Source organism: Lontra canadensis, unplaced genomic scaffold (assembly GCF_010015895.1).
Source record: "Lontra canadensis isolate GAN:19392208 unplaced genomic scaffold, GSC_riverotter_1.0 scaffold87, whole genome shotgun sequence".
Classification (NCBI taxonomy): domain Eukaryota; kingdom Metazoa; phylum Chordata; class Mammalia; order Carnivora; family Mustelidae; genus Lontra; species Lontra canadensis.
Genome location: NW_022631081.1, coordinates 5,826,995 through 5,839,442, shown reverse-complemented (window position 1 = coordinate 5,839,442; position 12,448 = coordinate 5,826,995). Strand labels below are relative to the sequence as shown.

Below are 12,448 nucleotides of genomic sequence, written 5' to 3'. Positions count from 1 at the left end.
TATCAGGAAGGGTGGATGAGAGAGGCTTTGTGGACTAGGGTCACAGAAAACAAATGAAAATTCACGAGTCTAATGTGTATACTGCAAAATGTGTAATGGAATCCAAGAGCAAGAAAACTTACTATGCCAAAAATGCTTGTGTTTGAGAGACTAAAACCAGGATTCAAAATGGTAATCTGTTAGAGAGCTCCTTTGGGGGGTGGGGGGAATGGTAATCTGTTAGAGAGCTCCTTTGCAGGGCCGGTGTTGGGGGGGGGGGTGTGAAAACCACACACACAGACATAATATCCCCAAAGCAGCATTTATTTACCCACTGAATTCCAAAACATTTAATTTAGAAGTCTGGCATTTCATATCACCCATCTTGATTGATGTGGGCTGACACACGTGGTGCTGTCAGGATACACAAGGACAATAGCCAAAGAGTTACAAAAAATAAGTCCATGATTCTTAAACAATCGCAACCAAAAAAAAAAAAAAAAAAAAAAGTTACAGGTATCAAAACTTTAGATGCATTGCATTGAAAAAGAAGGTTTGTGCACATAATTTAAAGAGGCAAAACAAGGCGCTACTGAAACTTCACGTTAAACAGTTTATTATAAAGCTGATGGAAAGGAGGAGTGGTCTCTTTGTAATCAGCTTCCCTTAAGTTTTCCATTAGCTGAAGAAAGAGGTGGGAGGGGTGAATTCATTTTTTGCATGCACAAGATGTATACTGCTTAACAAAACACTATCGGCTTGTTTTAAGTGGATCATTTAAATATCAATCGTAGCCTGTGTTGGCTAATTCTTCTTTCTAAACTTCCCCATTGCTTTTGCTTGTATTTCACATAGATCAACAGGCATAGTAGAATGCCTCATTCAGAATGCCCCTGTCTGCACAATTCGAAAAGGGAGCCCCTATGGGCCTAAAGCAACCATCAATCCAGCAATGCCCATGAAGATTTATCTGAAACTGCTTCCCAAGGGGCAGGAGAGCAGATCTGAGAAGCTGTGCTGCCAATACAGATAGGTTTAGCACTAGATATTTAGTGATTGTGGCAAGGAAGAATCAAGTGATGATGGGGGATTGTGGGTGAAGGGAAGGCCCAGGGCCCCGAAGACTCTTCAGTTGCCTTCTCCTGCTTCTTCATCCTGCTGGTCGCTCGTCCAGAGGGTGAGGTTGTCTCGCAGCAACTGCATGATAAGCGTGGAGTCCTTATAGGAATCCTCGTTTAGTGTGTCCAGCTCAGCTATGGCATCATCGAAGGCTTGTTTGGCTAAGAGGCAGGCCTGCTCGGGTGCATTCTGGATCTCATAGTAGAACACGGAGAAGTTGAGGGCCAGACCAAGCCGGATGGGGTGCGTTGGCTGCATGTGCTCTTTGCTGATTTCAAATGCTTCCTTGTAGGCAGCCTCAGAAGCTTCGACCACACTGTTTTTCTTCTCCCCGGAAGCCACCTCTGCCAAGTAGCGGTAGTAATCACCTTTCATTTTCAGGTAAAATACCTTGCTCTCATACTGGAAATCATTGCAGTTCTTGATGAGGAACTTGTCAAGCAGAGCCAGGACATCATTGCACACTGTTTCCAGCTCCTTCTCAATCTTCTCCCGGTAAGCTTTAACTTTCTCCAATTTCTTTTCATTTCCATCAGCCATGGTTTTCTGCTCAATGCTGCTGATGACCCTCCAGGAAGATCGCCTGGCACCAACCACATTCTTGTAGGCCACAGAGAGGAGATTTCGATCTTCATTGGAAAGAGGTTCATTGAGCTCTGTCACCTGCAAAATCCCCAAAAGATAAACACTGAGATCCAAAGCCAAAACTCTTAGAAATCTGCCTTGAACCTAATCAACAACCCTTCTCAAGCCAGCATGAACAAGCTGGAGGAAAAAACAGACATGGATCCTGTCTGAAGGAAGACTAGTCTAAAAAGAAAAAATAAATACTTGAAACAAAATATTCAGTGATAAGGGATTTCAGAAATTCTTAATTCGGGCCTTTTAAGATGTTGCCTTCATCTTGGTAGAGGTACGGGGATAAATATAATCATCTAAAGATTGCTACATGGTAGTGGATGAAAAAGCCCTGAGATTCAGCTATTCTGCAAAAGGTATTGGTCAACAAATGTTCAAAGACTAGAGACTCGAAGTACATTCCAGATTCTACTTCCAACTTTATATTCTAGAAAGAACCAATCACACCTCCCTCAAATATATATTAATAGATAAGAGATTCACAGATGAGATCAAACACAGGTCAAGTGGCCACAGTTTTGCCCTGAGTTGGTTACACAAGAAAATCCCAGCATACACTGAGACCTCCCCCAATCCAAATGGATACATTAGTGACTGGAACGTGCTACCAGCCTCTCCTAAAAGCAGAGGCTGGGGGCACGTTGTAACTCTCCAGTTCTCAATGTTTACCTCTTACTCAGCAGTAAGCTCTACTTTGACCTGACTGACTGGGCATCAAAGATGGAAGCACCAATTACTTTAAGGAGCAATGTTAAATTTCCTAAGCTGTAACTTTAGGTAGTTCATGATGCCAACTACTAGTGAGCCAGCTATGTAGATAGTAAAAAGGGTGCTGGACTTTGCTGTGTTGTTTAACTGTGTCACCCAAAGTTATAATGAAGTCCTAACCTCAGGACCTGTGAATGTGACCTTATTGGGAAACAGGACCTCTACAGATATAATCAAGTCAAGATGAAGTCACCCTGTATTAGGGTGGATGCTAAATCCAGGGACTGGTGCCCTTAAAAGGAGTGGGAGATTGGAGACACACAAACACAGGGAGAATGCCATGTGATAATGGAGGCTGAGACTGGAGTGATGGGTCTACCAGCCAAGGAACACCAAGGATTACCAAGAGCCACCAGAAGCTAAGGCAGAGGCAAAGAAGGATTTTTCCCTAGAGCCTTCAGAAGGAGCACAGCCCTGCTGACATCTTGATCTTGGACCTCTAACCCTCCCAAATGCAGTAATATAATTTGCTGTTTTAAGCTACCCAACTTGTGGTACTTTGTTTGGCAGCCCAAGGAGACTAACACAGACTTGGAATCAGAAAAACCTGGGTCTGGGTCCCAGTAAAGCCACTAATTTTCTAAATTGGCCTCTATCTTTATAAAGTAGGGGGATTCCTTAATTATATGACTGACTGGTAAAAGTCTTTAATTTTCAGGAAAAGAAAAATATTTAGGAAACCATAAAACACTCAACAGAGAAAAATATTACTTAAACTGTAAGAACAGAAACTCCTACAACTGAGGGGAAAGGGGTAAAAGCCAGGTTCAACGGAGAAAGTTATTAACAGCATATTAAAACAGACATGTTTTAACATGGATTGAAAAGACTGAGCACTAGAGAATCAGAAACTCTAAAAAAGATCAAAAAAATTAACTCAAGAACATAAGCAACAAATACAATCATTATGTGTAAAATTAGAAAACTTGTGCTAAATTCTTCATTGTCTACTAGCAATCTCCTCCCCAATAAAAATACCAACAATTCCCCCATTTCTCTGTCCCCAGCACCCCTACTCCTTTGCTACAAATCCCTAGCCTAGAATTGTCTCTCCACCTCTGCCTACTCAATCAACCCAATCCCACTTTCTTCTTCAGTGTGATCTTTGGCTACTAGCTGCTTCTGCCCATCCCGTAGGAGGGCTGCCTGCAAACCAGGTTCCTCATTCCTCCTCACACAGAGATTGAGTAGTCTCCACACTTTTCTCCATGATTTGTCCCAGTCCCAGGCAATCTCTACTAACCCCAAATCCATGCTCCCTTCAAATCCAGGTGAAGACCTGTAACCCCACTTGTTTCCTCCTCCAGTGAGTCCTTCAAACACATACTCATATTTGTTTATTGGAAATATAAAGAGACTTTATAGATATTTGTGAATTTGATCTTTTAAGGAAGCAACCCTTATAAATCAAAATTCCATCTTGAATGCTCTGGCAAATCTCAGATTGCTGAATCCTCTCAAATGACTCACTTTTCCAGGACAATATTCAGTAAAACATGAGGCAAGCACAGAATCACAGAGCTCCTTAGATCCTGCAGTAAATCACTTGACATTAAAAGGTAAAGGCTATCCATAAGGAGTCAATAAGATTTCACCCTGTGGGGGCGCCTGGGTGGCTCAGTGGGTTAAAGCCTCTGCCTTCAGCTCAGGTCATGATCCCAGGGTCCTGGGATCGAGCCCCGCATAAGGCTCTCTGCTCAGCGGGGAGCCTGCTTTCTTCTCTCTCTCTGCCTGCCTCTCTGCCTGCTTGTGATCTCTGTCAAATAAAAAAAAAAAAATTTTAAAAAAAAAAAGATTTCACCCTGTGGCTAATAAAGCTGCTTGCTAGACTCACAAAGACACACCAAAGTAACTCCCCAGAGTGTATCTTTAAAATTGCATGCATATGTGAATACAGAACACCCTTATCACCCAGGGTGTTTGTACAATAGACATTATCATAACTAAAAAACAAACAAACAACACAAAAAACCCAAGTAAGAAATAGCGGAGTCTAGCCTGAGCTAGCTATGTGACCTTGTCTGGGGATCAAAAGCAAAACAAGGGGCACTGGTCTAAATTATTTCCAAGGACCTCTTCAGCTCTAATATTCTAGGATTCTGTTTTTCCTGAGCAATACCAAAGGTGTGGAAAGACAGGTTGATTCTGGTGTAAATGAAATTTGGTTGTATCTGTAGGTTTCAGGAATTCATGCAGCCCTTCTCCATCAGCAATAAACTGCCCAAAAAGTCTGCTGGGCAATATTTATAATGACACCTTCCCAAGAAAAATCATTTACTAGGAGTATTAGTGTTTATGTAACTATCTGGTTTCCTGCCAGTCTGAATGAATCACTATCAGCATCAGCTGAGTGTGACTAACAGCTAAGCAAGCATTGTTCTTAGAACCCCAGCCAGGGCCTAACTAGGAAATAACTGGATACATTTAAATATAGTATTTTTAAGACTCCTGGGTTACAACTCAGTTAAGAAAGGGAAACTTATGGAAGGAAGATCGTTTTATTACTTGATTGGATAACTAAAGGAAAGGGAGCTTTCCCCAGATTGGAAAAGTATAGACCGAAGTAAAATCAGACAGGATACTAAAACAAATAAAATTTATAGCCAGTCTTGATTTGTTAGCACCAGTTCCCAGTATTTCAAATTCCAAACTACTGGAGGCAGGAAAGTCTGGTCACACATCAAGAAAAGTAGACATTGGGAGGCAATGTAGTACAAGAAAAAGGAAAACCTAAGTACTAGTCCCAACCCGGCGCATACTAAGCAGCGGGATGCTCCTCCGCATGCATAGTCTAGGGAGACGATTTACTGTAGCTTTTCCATTAGAAGTTTCCAAATGGTTTCTAACTAACGTGAAGCAAAGACTAGACACAGAATTTCCGGGATACAGAGACCTGCCCAGTGGTTCTCAACCTGGTCTCCACTCCAGCCAGTTTCAACAACAGCCTCATTTCTGCCACACATCGGCTACCCTTGGGCCAGCCATTCTAGACACAACATCTTCATGGGGCAGCACCACCACTGACGGACTCCTCACCTCTGTTCACAGCCTTTCCGCCTTCCTGTTTGCCACCCCCCCCACCTAATCCAATTTGCACTCTTTGTGAAAACCTGGAGTTGGTGGACCATTCCCATTTATAAAGGCCCCTCTCTCCACCTCCCTTAAGGATTGGGCTCCAGGCCAGACATTCAACTCGTGTCCTGACTGAGGTCCTTATCATACCACCGCCTTTGGCTGCACCAACTCCCACCATGGGGGTGAGGGCAGTGGGAATCACTTCACCCCATTTCCTCTGCTCTAGGACTACACAACAGTACTAAAGTTACAAGCAACCTGAGAGGCCACTAACTCATTTATCTTCCTATGACACCATTCGTTTACCCAAAAATCCCTAAGGGCCTCCTCCCACTAACTGGCCAGGCAATAAACTATGTGTTTGTGGGTAAAAATAGACCCAATGCCAAAAATAGCCCAGGGACTATTTGGGAAAACTTAAAGTTCTTAATCTGGGAAACATCCAACCTCAAAAGTAACATTGAGCAAACAAAAAATGCCCCCCCAGGACTGACTGCCAGGCCACATTGCCAAAGTCAAGGTAAACGTTACTTCTCCTAAAGGACACTTCCATCCTTCAGGGCTACACACACCCACTACCATCCCATCTTTTATAGTTACCCACACCCACTAGCTACTAACAAGCTTGCATTTGATATAAGAGTTGGCAACAGGAGAAAACAATTCTCATGAACAATGAGGTAAACATGACCACATCATAGAATCTTTAAGATTCGTTGGCAGAGTCCTGTATGTATTAAAGGGGGGCGGGGGGGAATGGTGAGTCAGGGAATGAAAGCTTTTTTGGCGATTTCTCCCCAATTTACTATCCTCCAAGTGAAGATTTTGCCTAGTCCCAAGCTGGCAAACTACCCATCTGTCACCGTTTGCCCAGGCCTGGATAGATCACTCCCTGTCCTCAGAAGAACAAGGCTGCAGTTCTAGAAAGCCAAAGGGAAGCTAAACTTCAAGCTTAGCTTGGTAAGTTCAGGTAGTTAATATCCACTCAAAGCCTAACATTAGTTAGGCTTTGTATCATGGAGAGACTGCCTTTTCTTACTCTTAACATAACTGAGCACTTCTGTAGGGCTGGCAAGGATTAAATCCAATCCATCTGAATGGCATTACTGCATGCTACTGTCCCTGGAGGTACCAGCACTGAAAGCTTCAGAAGCTATGCCAGGTTCTGATCGCAGGCAATGGCCACCACCCACAATGGGGAAAGCCACTGCAAGGAGTGGGAAGAGCACCCAAATGATGGGGCAGTGGACAGGCAGCCTCAACCTGGACACTAGGAGGAATTTTACCAAAAACCCAGACAATGAAATGTTAAGGCCTATCAGCTTATAAAATCTATTTTTTAAAAAAAGTGGAGAAACAACTGGTGCCAAGGACATGAAACAGTTCCCTAAAATAGGAGTATAATTTAACATAGTTCTGCACTTCCTAATTCATAGCAGAAATTCAAATTCAATTAAAACTTTGCTTCTTAAGCTAAAAAAAAAAAAAACTCCTGGTCTTCAGAACAAGCAAAATCCAAATGTGTGAATCTGCCTTTTACACTCCCCTGCTATAGCTAAGACCCATACGTGGTAGATTCTGTTTTTAATCAAACTTGGCAAAAATGACTTACATCTGATACATGAAATTACTTCTTCACTAAGCCCACGTGTAAAGGGCCTGCAATTAGTCACCAGTAATGACTAATATACCAGAATGTATACTAGAAATATTATCCCTTTCATGATCCCAGGGTCCTGGGATCGAGCCCCACTGGGAGCCTACTTCTCCCTCTCCCCACCCCTCCTCCCACTCATACTCTCTCACGCACTCTCTCTCACTAATAAATAAATAAAACCTTAATATATATATAAAATTTACAATTTTATATAATTATATATCATTTATGTGTGTGTGTGTGTGTGTGTGTGTGTGTGTGTGTGTGTGTATAAATCCCTTAGCCTCACGGGCCTTTATTATACAGTGGCTAAAGAGTTCTAAATTTAAGAGTTCAAATTTTGGCTTTACAACTTGATCTCAAAAAAATCAACCTCGTAGGGAAACCTGGGTGGCTCAGTGGTTGGGTGTCTGCCTTTGGCTCAGGTCATGATCCCAGGGCCCTGGGCTTGAGCCCTACATTGGGCTCCCTGCTCAACGGGAAGCCTGCTTCTCCCTCTCCCACTCCCCTGGCTCGTGTTCCCTCTCTCACTGTCTCTCTGTCAAATAAATAAATAAAATCTTAAAAAAAAAATTTAACCTCTTTAAACCTCATTTGTAAAATGAAGTTAACTATCCATAGTTCATCCAAAGTTGTTGTGAAAATTAAATGAGAATGTACACATGGAAGTAACAGTTACCATTTACTGAATACCTAATAAGTAAAATGTAAGTTCCACAAACTTGATGAACTGTAACATAGAAAACGTATTTGCGGTATCTCCTTCCAAACCATTTCTGGAAGTGTGACACTGCATTCTACCACTAATATGAAATTTCAAAGCTCTGTGAACTATTCACCATCTGAAATCCTTTTAATTCAAGCTACTCCAAGAACCCAGAACCTTCTCTCCTTCCTCAGCCAATGTATGGCAAAGCAATACTTACATTACAAATTACCACTCAGTGGGAAATCATGCTCTCTAGTTTATACATATTTCAAACTACAGCACTGATGTGGCTTTATGATTTCACACTAACCACAATTTTGGTACACCTCAAAATCAGACTTAGTTTTAATATCTGCAACACGGGTTATGTCTTACCCTGAGCGACTCAGTCGAGCTCTCCTTTTATATACCACCTGCTCATTTCCCCACTTCCCATAATCTCACAGCTGTTGGAATAAGAGCCTTTTGCCACTGGTTGGGCCAAGTGCCTCTTCCTCTCAAACTGTTTCTTTAAGTTGAAGCTTTATTTCTTGCACTCAACATTTGTACAGCTATTCTTCAAGTCCTTCAGATATTATTTCTCTGTCCTTTATTAATTTTGTAATCAACTGTTATCAAGTGTTAAAACACACCATGCAATCCCAAATAATTTTTGATGTTTAATAAATTCACATTTACAATCTGTTTTAATATAAAATAGATGACTTAAAACAATTAAGAGACATAAATGAATGATGTCCACCCATGAGTATTCACCAGAAATCTGATTATTTGCCTTCTTTCCTTAAATCACTAAGTCTAATGCACATTTTTATCCCCCTTTATAGGTTTATTTCGGTTTATTTCACTTTCTCATAAGATGATATGATACCCATTTTTCAGAGGTTACAATTTGGTCATTCCAAGACCAGCCGAGAAAGGAAGTGGGTTCTTAGAATCTTTCACAATGCCTCTCTTCCCACTGTTTCACCTTTTCAAGTTGCTAGGTTTGAGATGAGGAGATCGTGAAGACACTCCTTTAGTTCACTTCAGAAGCATTTCTTGCCTCTTCAAATTATGGAGTGAGGCAGGGAACTGCAGTTCTCAAATGAGTTGAGGCAACACTATTGTTTCCAAAATGCATGGTTTTTCTTAAAGCTTACCAACACCATCCTCCAGGTGACACTGGTAGCATAAGGAACATCAATGATTACAGGCAGGCATTATTAGGTGACCATTTGAATTATAAAGAAAATAGAAAACAAGTTAGAAGAATAAAGACTGAAAAATGACTTGATAGCAACACCTGCACTTCTAGTTTTACACTTCAAAGGATTCGAAGCCCAGAGGTGTTAGGTCCAAAGTTACAGCGTGGTGACATCGGAACATCTCCTCACTCAGGTGTGCTAAGTCTACCCTAGAGCAGTCTACTTACCTGCCCTTCCACCTCCCCGAAGAAAACCCACATAAACCCAGATTACCAGATAACCCAGGTTACCAGAATCCCCTCTTTCCAAAAGCTCTACGTTAAGCCTACAATATTAACAAAATGGGGACTGAGTCTTCCCAGTAACATTAAGAATTTAATGAACAGGGGTGCCTGGGTGGCTCAGGGGATTAAGCTGCTGCCTTAGGCTCAGGTCATGATCTCAGGGTCCTGGGATCAAGCCCTGTACAGGGCTCTCTGCTCAGCAGGGGGCCTGCTCCACCCCCACCCCCTGCCCCTGCCTGACTCTCTGCCACTTGTGATCTGTCAAATAAATAAATAAAATCTTAAAAAAAAAAAAAAAGAATTTAATGTACAAATATCAACTTAGTAAGTAAAACATAAACTGTCTTTCACTGAACCCTGCCATGTCCTTTCCAATGAATATATTCCATTAATTTAGATGACAAAAAAACTTGACTTTTTAAAAGGAGTTACAGGGACACCTGGGTGGCTCAGTTGGTTAAGCCGCTGCCTTCGGCTCGGGTCGTGATCCCAGGGTCCTGGGATCGAGTCCCACATCGGGCTCCTTGCTAAGCGGGGAGCCTGCCTCTCTCGCTGCCTTTGCCTGCCTCTCTGCCTGCTTGTGTGTACTCTCTCTCTATCTCTGGCAAATAAATAAAATCTTTAAAAAAAAAAAATTTAAAAAAAAATAAAAAATAAAAGGAGTTACAATGAAGGAATCCTTTTATCACAATTCTCAGATGACATAACTGGAGCTTGGATTGATTTTTCAATGCTGGATGGCTTATCCAACCCATCAGTCATTTCAGAGAGATATTATAGATTCTCAACACACAGGAGGGTTCATTAGTTGTAAAATGCTACCTTTTGGCCTCAGGGGGAAAAAAAAAATGTGTGAACACAAGTTTCTAGCTACAGGATAGCATTATTCAAGCCTGCTTATGAACACCAGAATGCCAATTTTGTTCTCTCCCCAACCTAAATTTCATTCTGGTTACATCTCTCAATCCCTTCCTTACTTTCCATTTCAAGTTGCCTCAGGTTTCCTAGAGCTCCAGAATGTCCTTTCTAGTCATTTTCTCTTAACCTCAACTCATCTTTCTTCAAGCCCCACTCACAGGGTGAACGAGGGCCTCAGGAAAATGTCTGGAGAGGCCTCAGCCTGCACAATCTCAGTACCACTCTGTTAGTGTGACTTGCTGTGTGAACAGAAGTAGCTCTTATCCCAAAGAAAATTAAGCTCAGAACCCCTTCAGAGGAAATGTATTCACAGTAGATTCTGTAAAATTTGCAAAATTAATACATTTCACATTTGTGTCCTTAAAGAGGGCCCCCTGAATTACAAAGCTTTAGATCCCAGACCTAGATTGTCCCTGGTTTAGACTATCTAACCTGTGAAAGCATGCCAGGGCTCAAATCAGGATCACCAATTTATCAACAAATGAGTGGTAGTGCTGGTTTCCAAACACACCTAGTGCAATATTTAACAAGGACACCACTGGAAAGATATCTCTTGAAGTGTCTTTCTTAGCTGGAAAATCCTCAATACTGACCTCAGCAACGTATTTCATTTGCTATTAATATCAAAAGCCTTAAAGCAGCTTTTCACATGATTCTGAAATTTTAGGGAGACTCTCAATTTGTGGATTTATAAGAAATCTCACAAGGCCATCAAAAGAACAAACGAGCCTTAATTCGGGACAGTAAATGTCAGGCTTCAGCCCCCTAAAAATTGCCATGAGGGATGGTTAGGGTGCAGATTTCTGAGTCCCGACCCCAGAGATGCAGAAACTTTAGGTCTAAGGTGGGGCCCAGGCGGATCCTCCCAGGTTTGCAGAGGATGTACGCTGGTGAAACATAGCAGGTTGGTGGCCGCCAGCTGTAGCTCTACCACTGTGTGACCTTGACGCAGAGAAGTAATGTTCATTTAGAGAAAAGGTAAAATAAAGGTAAGAGGAGCAATAAGAGGATAACAGGATCTCTTAGTCTCATATATGCAGGTGGTGTCTAATCCACGGTATGTGCTAGGGTGTGGCTAGGCACGAGTCCTTCACCGGAAATCAAGCTGCAAAATCAATCTATAAAGATCTCGGGAACGCAAACGCACACAGCCCTGTCTTGCCAAGAAGTCACGTCTCATTTTAATGTCCAAGCATTTGCTCCCTCCATCGGACCTGGGAGTGGGGCCCCACACCCGCCGCCCTCCGCCCTCCGCCCTCCAGCTCGGGTCCACGTCTAGACTGCAGGATGGGGGGTCTTCTCACACAAAGCCAGACCCGGGCGTGGGAAGATGGAACAGAGAACGATTCCGCAGAATAGAGCATAACAGATCGGAATCAAAACAGACTTCAGGTCGTGTGGCAAAGAGAACCAGGAGACAGGGTGCCACTCACTAGAGGATTATTACAATTTGGGGTATGGAGGAAGGAGAGGGACGTGAGCCCCCACGCTGGGCAGAACGGTCTAGAACGAGGAATGTGGTTCTCTCACGTTTCCTCAGGCACCCCTCCCCCTCCACCCACGGCTCCGAGCTGGGGTGCCGCGACCCCCGCCCACCTGAAAGGGGCCACTGTAGCCCACCCATCCTCTTGGGGCTGCATTCCTCCCCCGAGACCCCACCCGGGCCCGGTCGCAGGAAATGGCGGGGCGGGCCCGGGAAGCGCGGGCTGCTGGCGGGCGGCCGCGCCCAGGGAGGTCGCGGGGTCGCTCCGGGCCGGGAGGGAGATGCCGCCCGGCCGCCCATCCCTTCCCTACGCCGGGATCCCCAGCCGGCCAACCGGGCCTCCCGGCGCGCTCACCGCCTTCATGGCGGAGGCCATGTCGTCGTAGCGCTCCGCCTGCTCGGCCAGCCGCGCCCGCTGCAGCAGCTGCTCTCGGTCCCCCATGTCGCTCGTGGCTCGGCCTCGCCTGGCGCCCGCACCGCTCGCCTGCCTGCTCGCTCGCCCTGCGTCCGCTCCCTGGTCGCCGCGGAGGCCGCCGCCGCGCACGCGCACTGGCTCGCCGGCCGGCCCAAGGCTGCAGACTGCAGGCTCTGCCGCGGCTCCCGCCCTCTCGCTGGCTCGCCCCGCACGCT

At 44.1% G+C, this 12,448-nt stretch overlaps 1 protein-coding gene across 1 annotated transcript; it reads right to left on the bottom strand.

The window, feature by feature from the left end:
* Nucleotides 1-282: 282 nt before the first annotated feature.
* On the bottom strand, nt 283-12,448 carry YWHAH (tyrosine 3-monooxygenase/tryptophan 5-monooxygenase activation protein eta). Its single transcript, XM_032883227.1, has 2 exons — nt 12,174-12,448; nt 283-1,761 (listed from the first exon to the last, which is right to left on the bottom strand). Exons 1-2 carry the CDS (start codon nt 12,258-12,260, stop codon nt 1,108-1,110), a joined length of 741 nt encoding a protein of 246 aa, XP_032739118.1. The 5' UTR covers nt 12,261-12,448; the 3' UTR covers nt 283-1,107.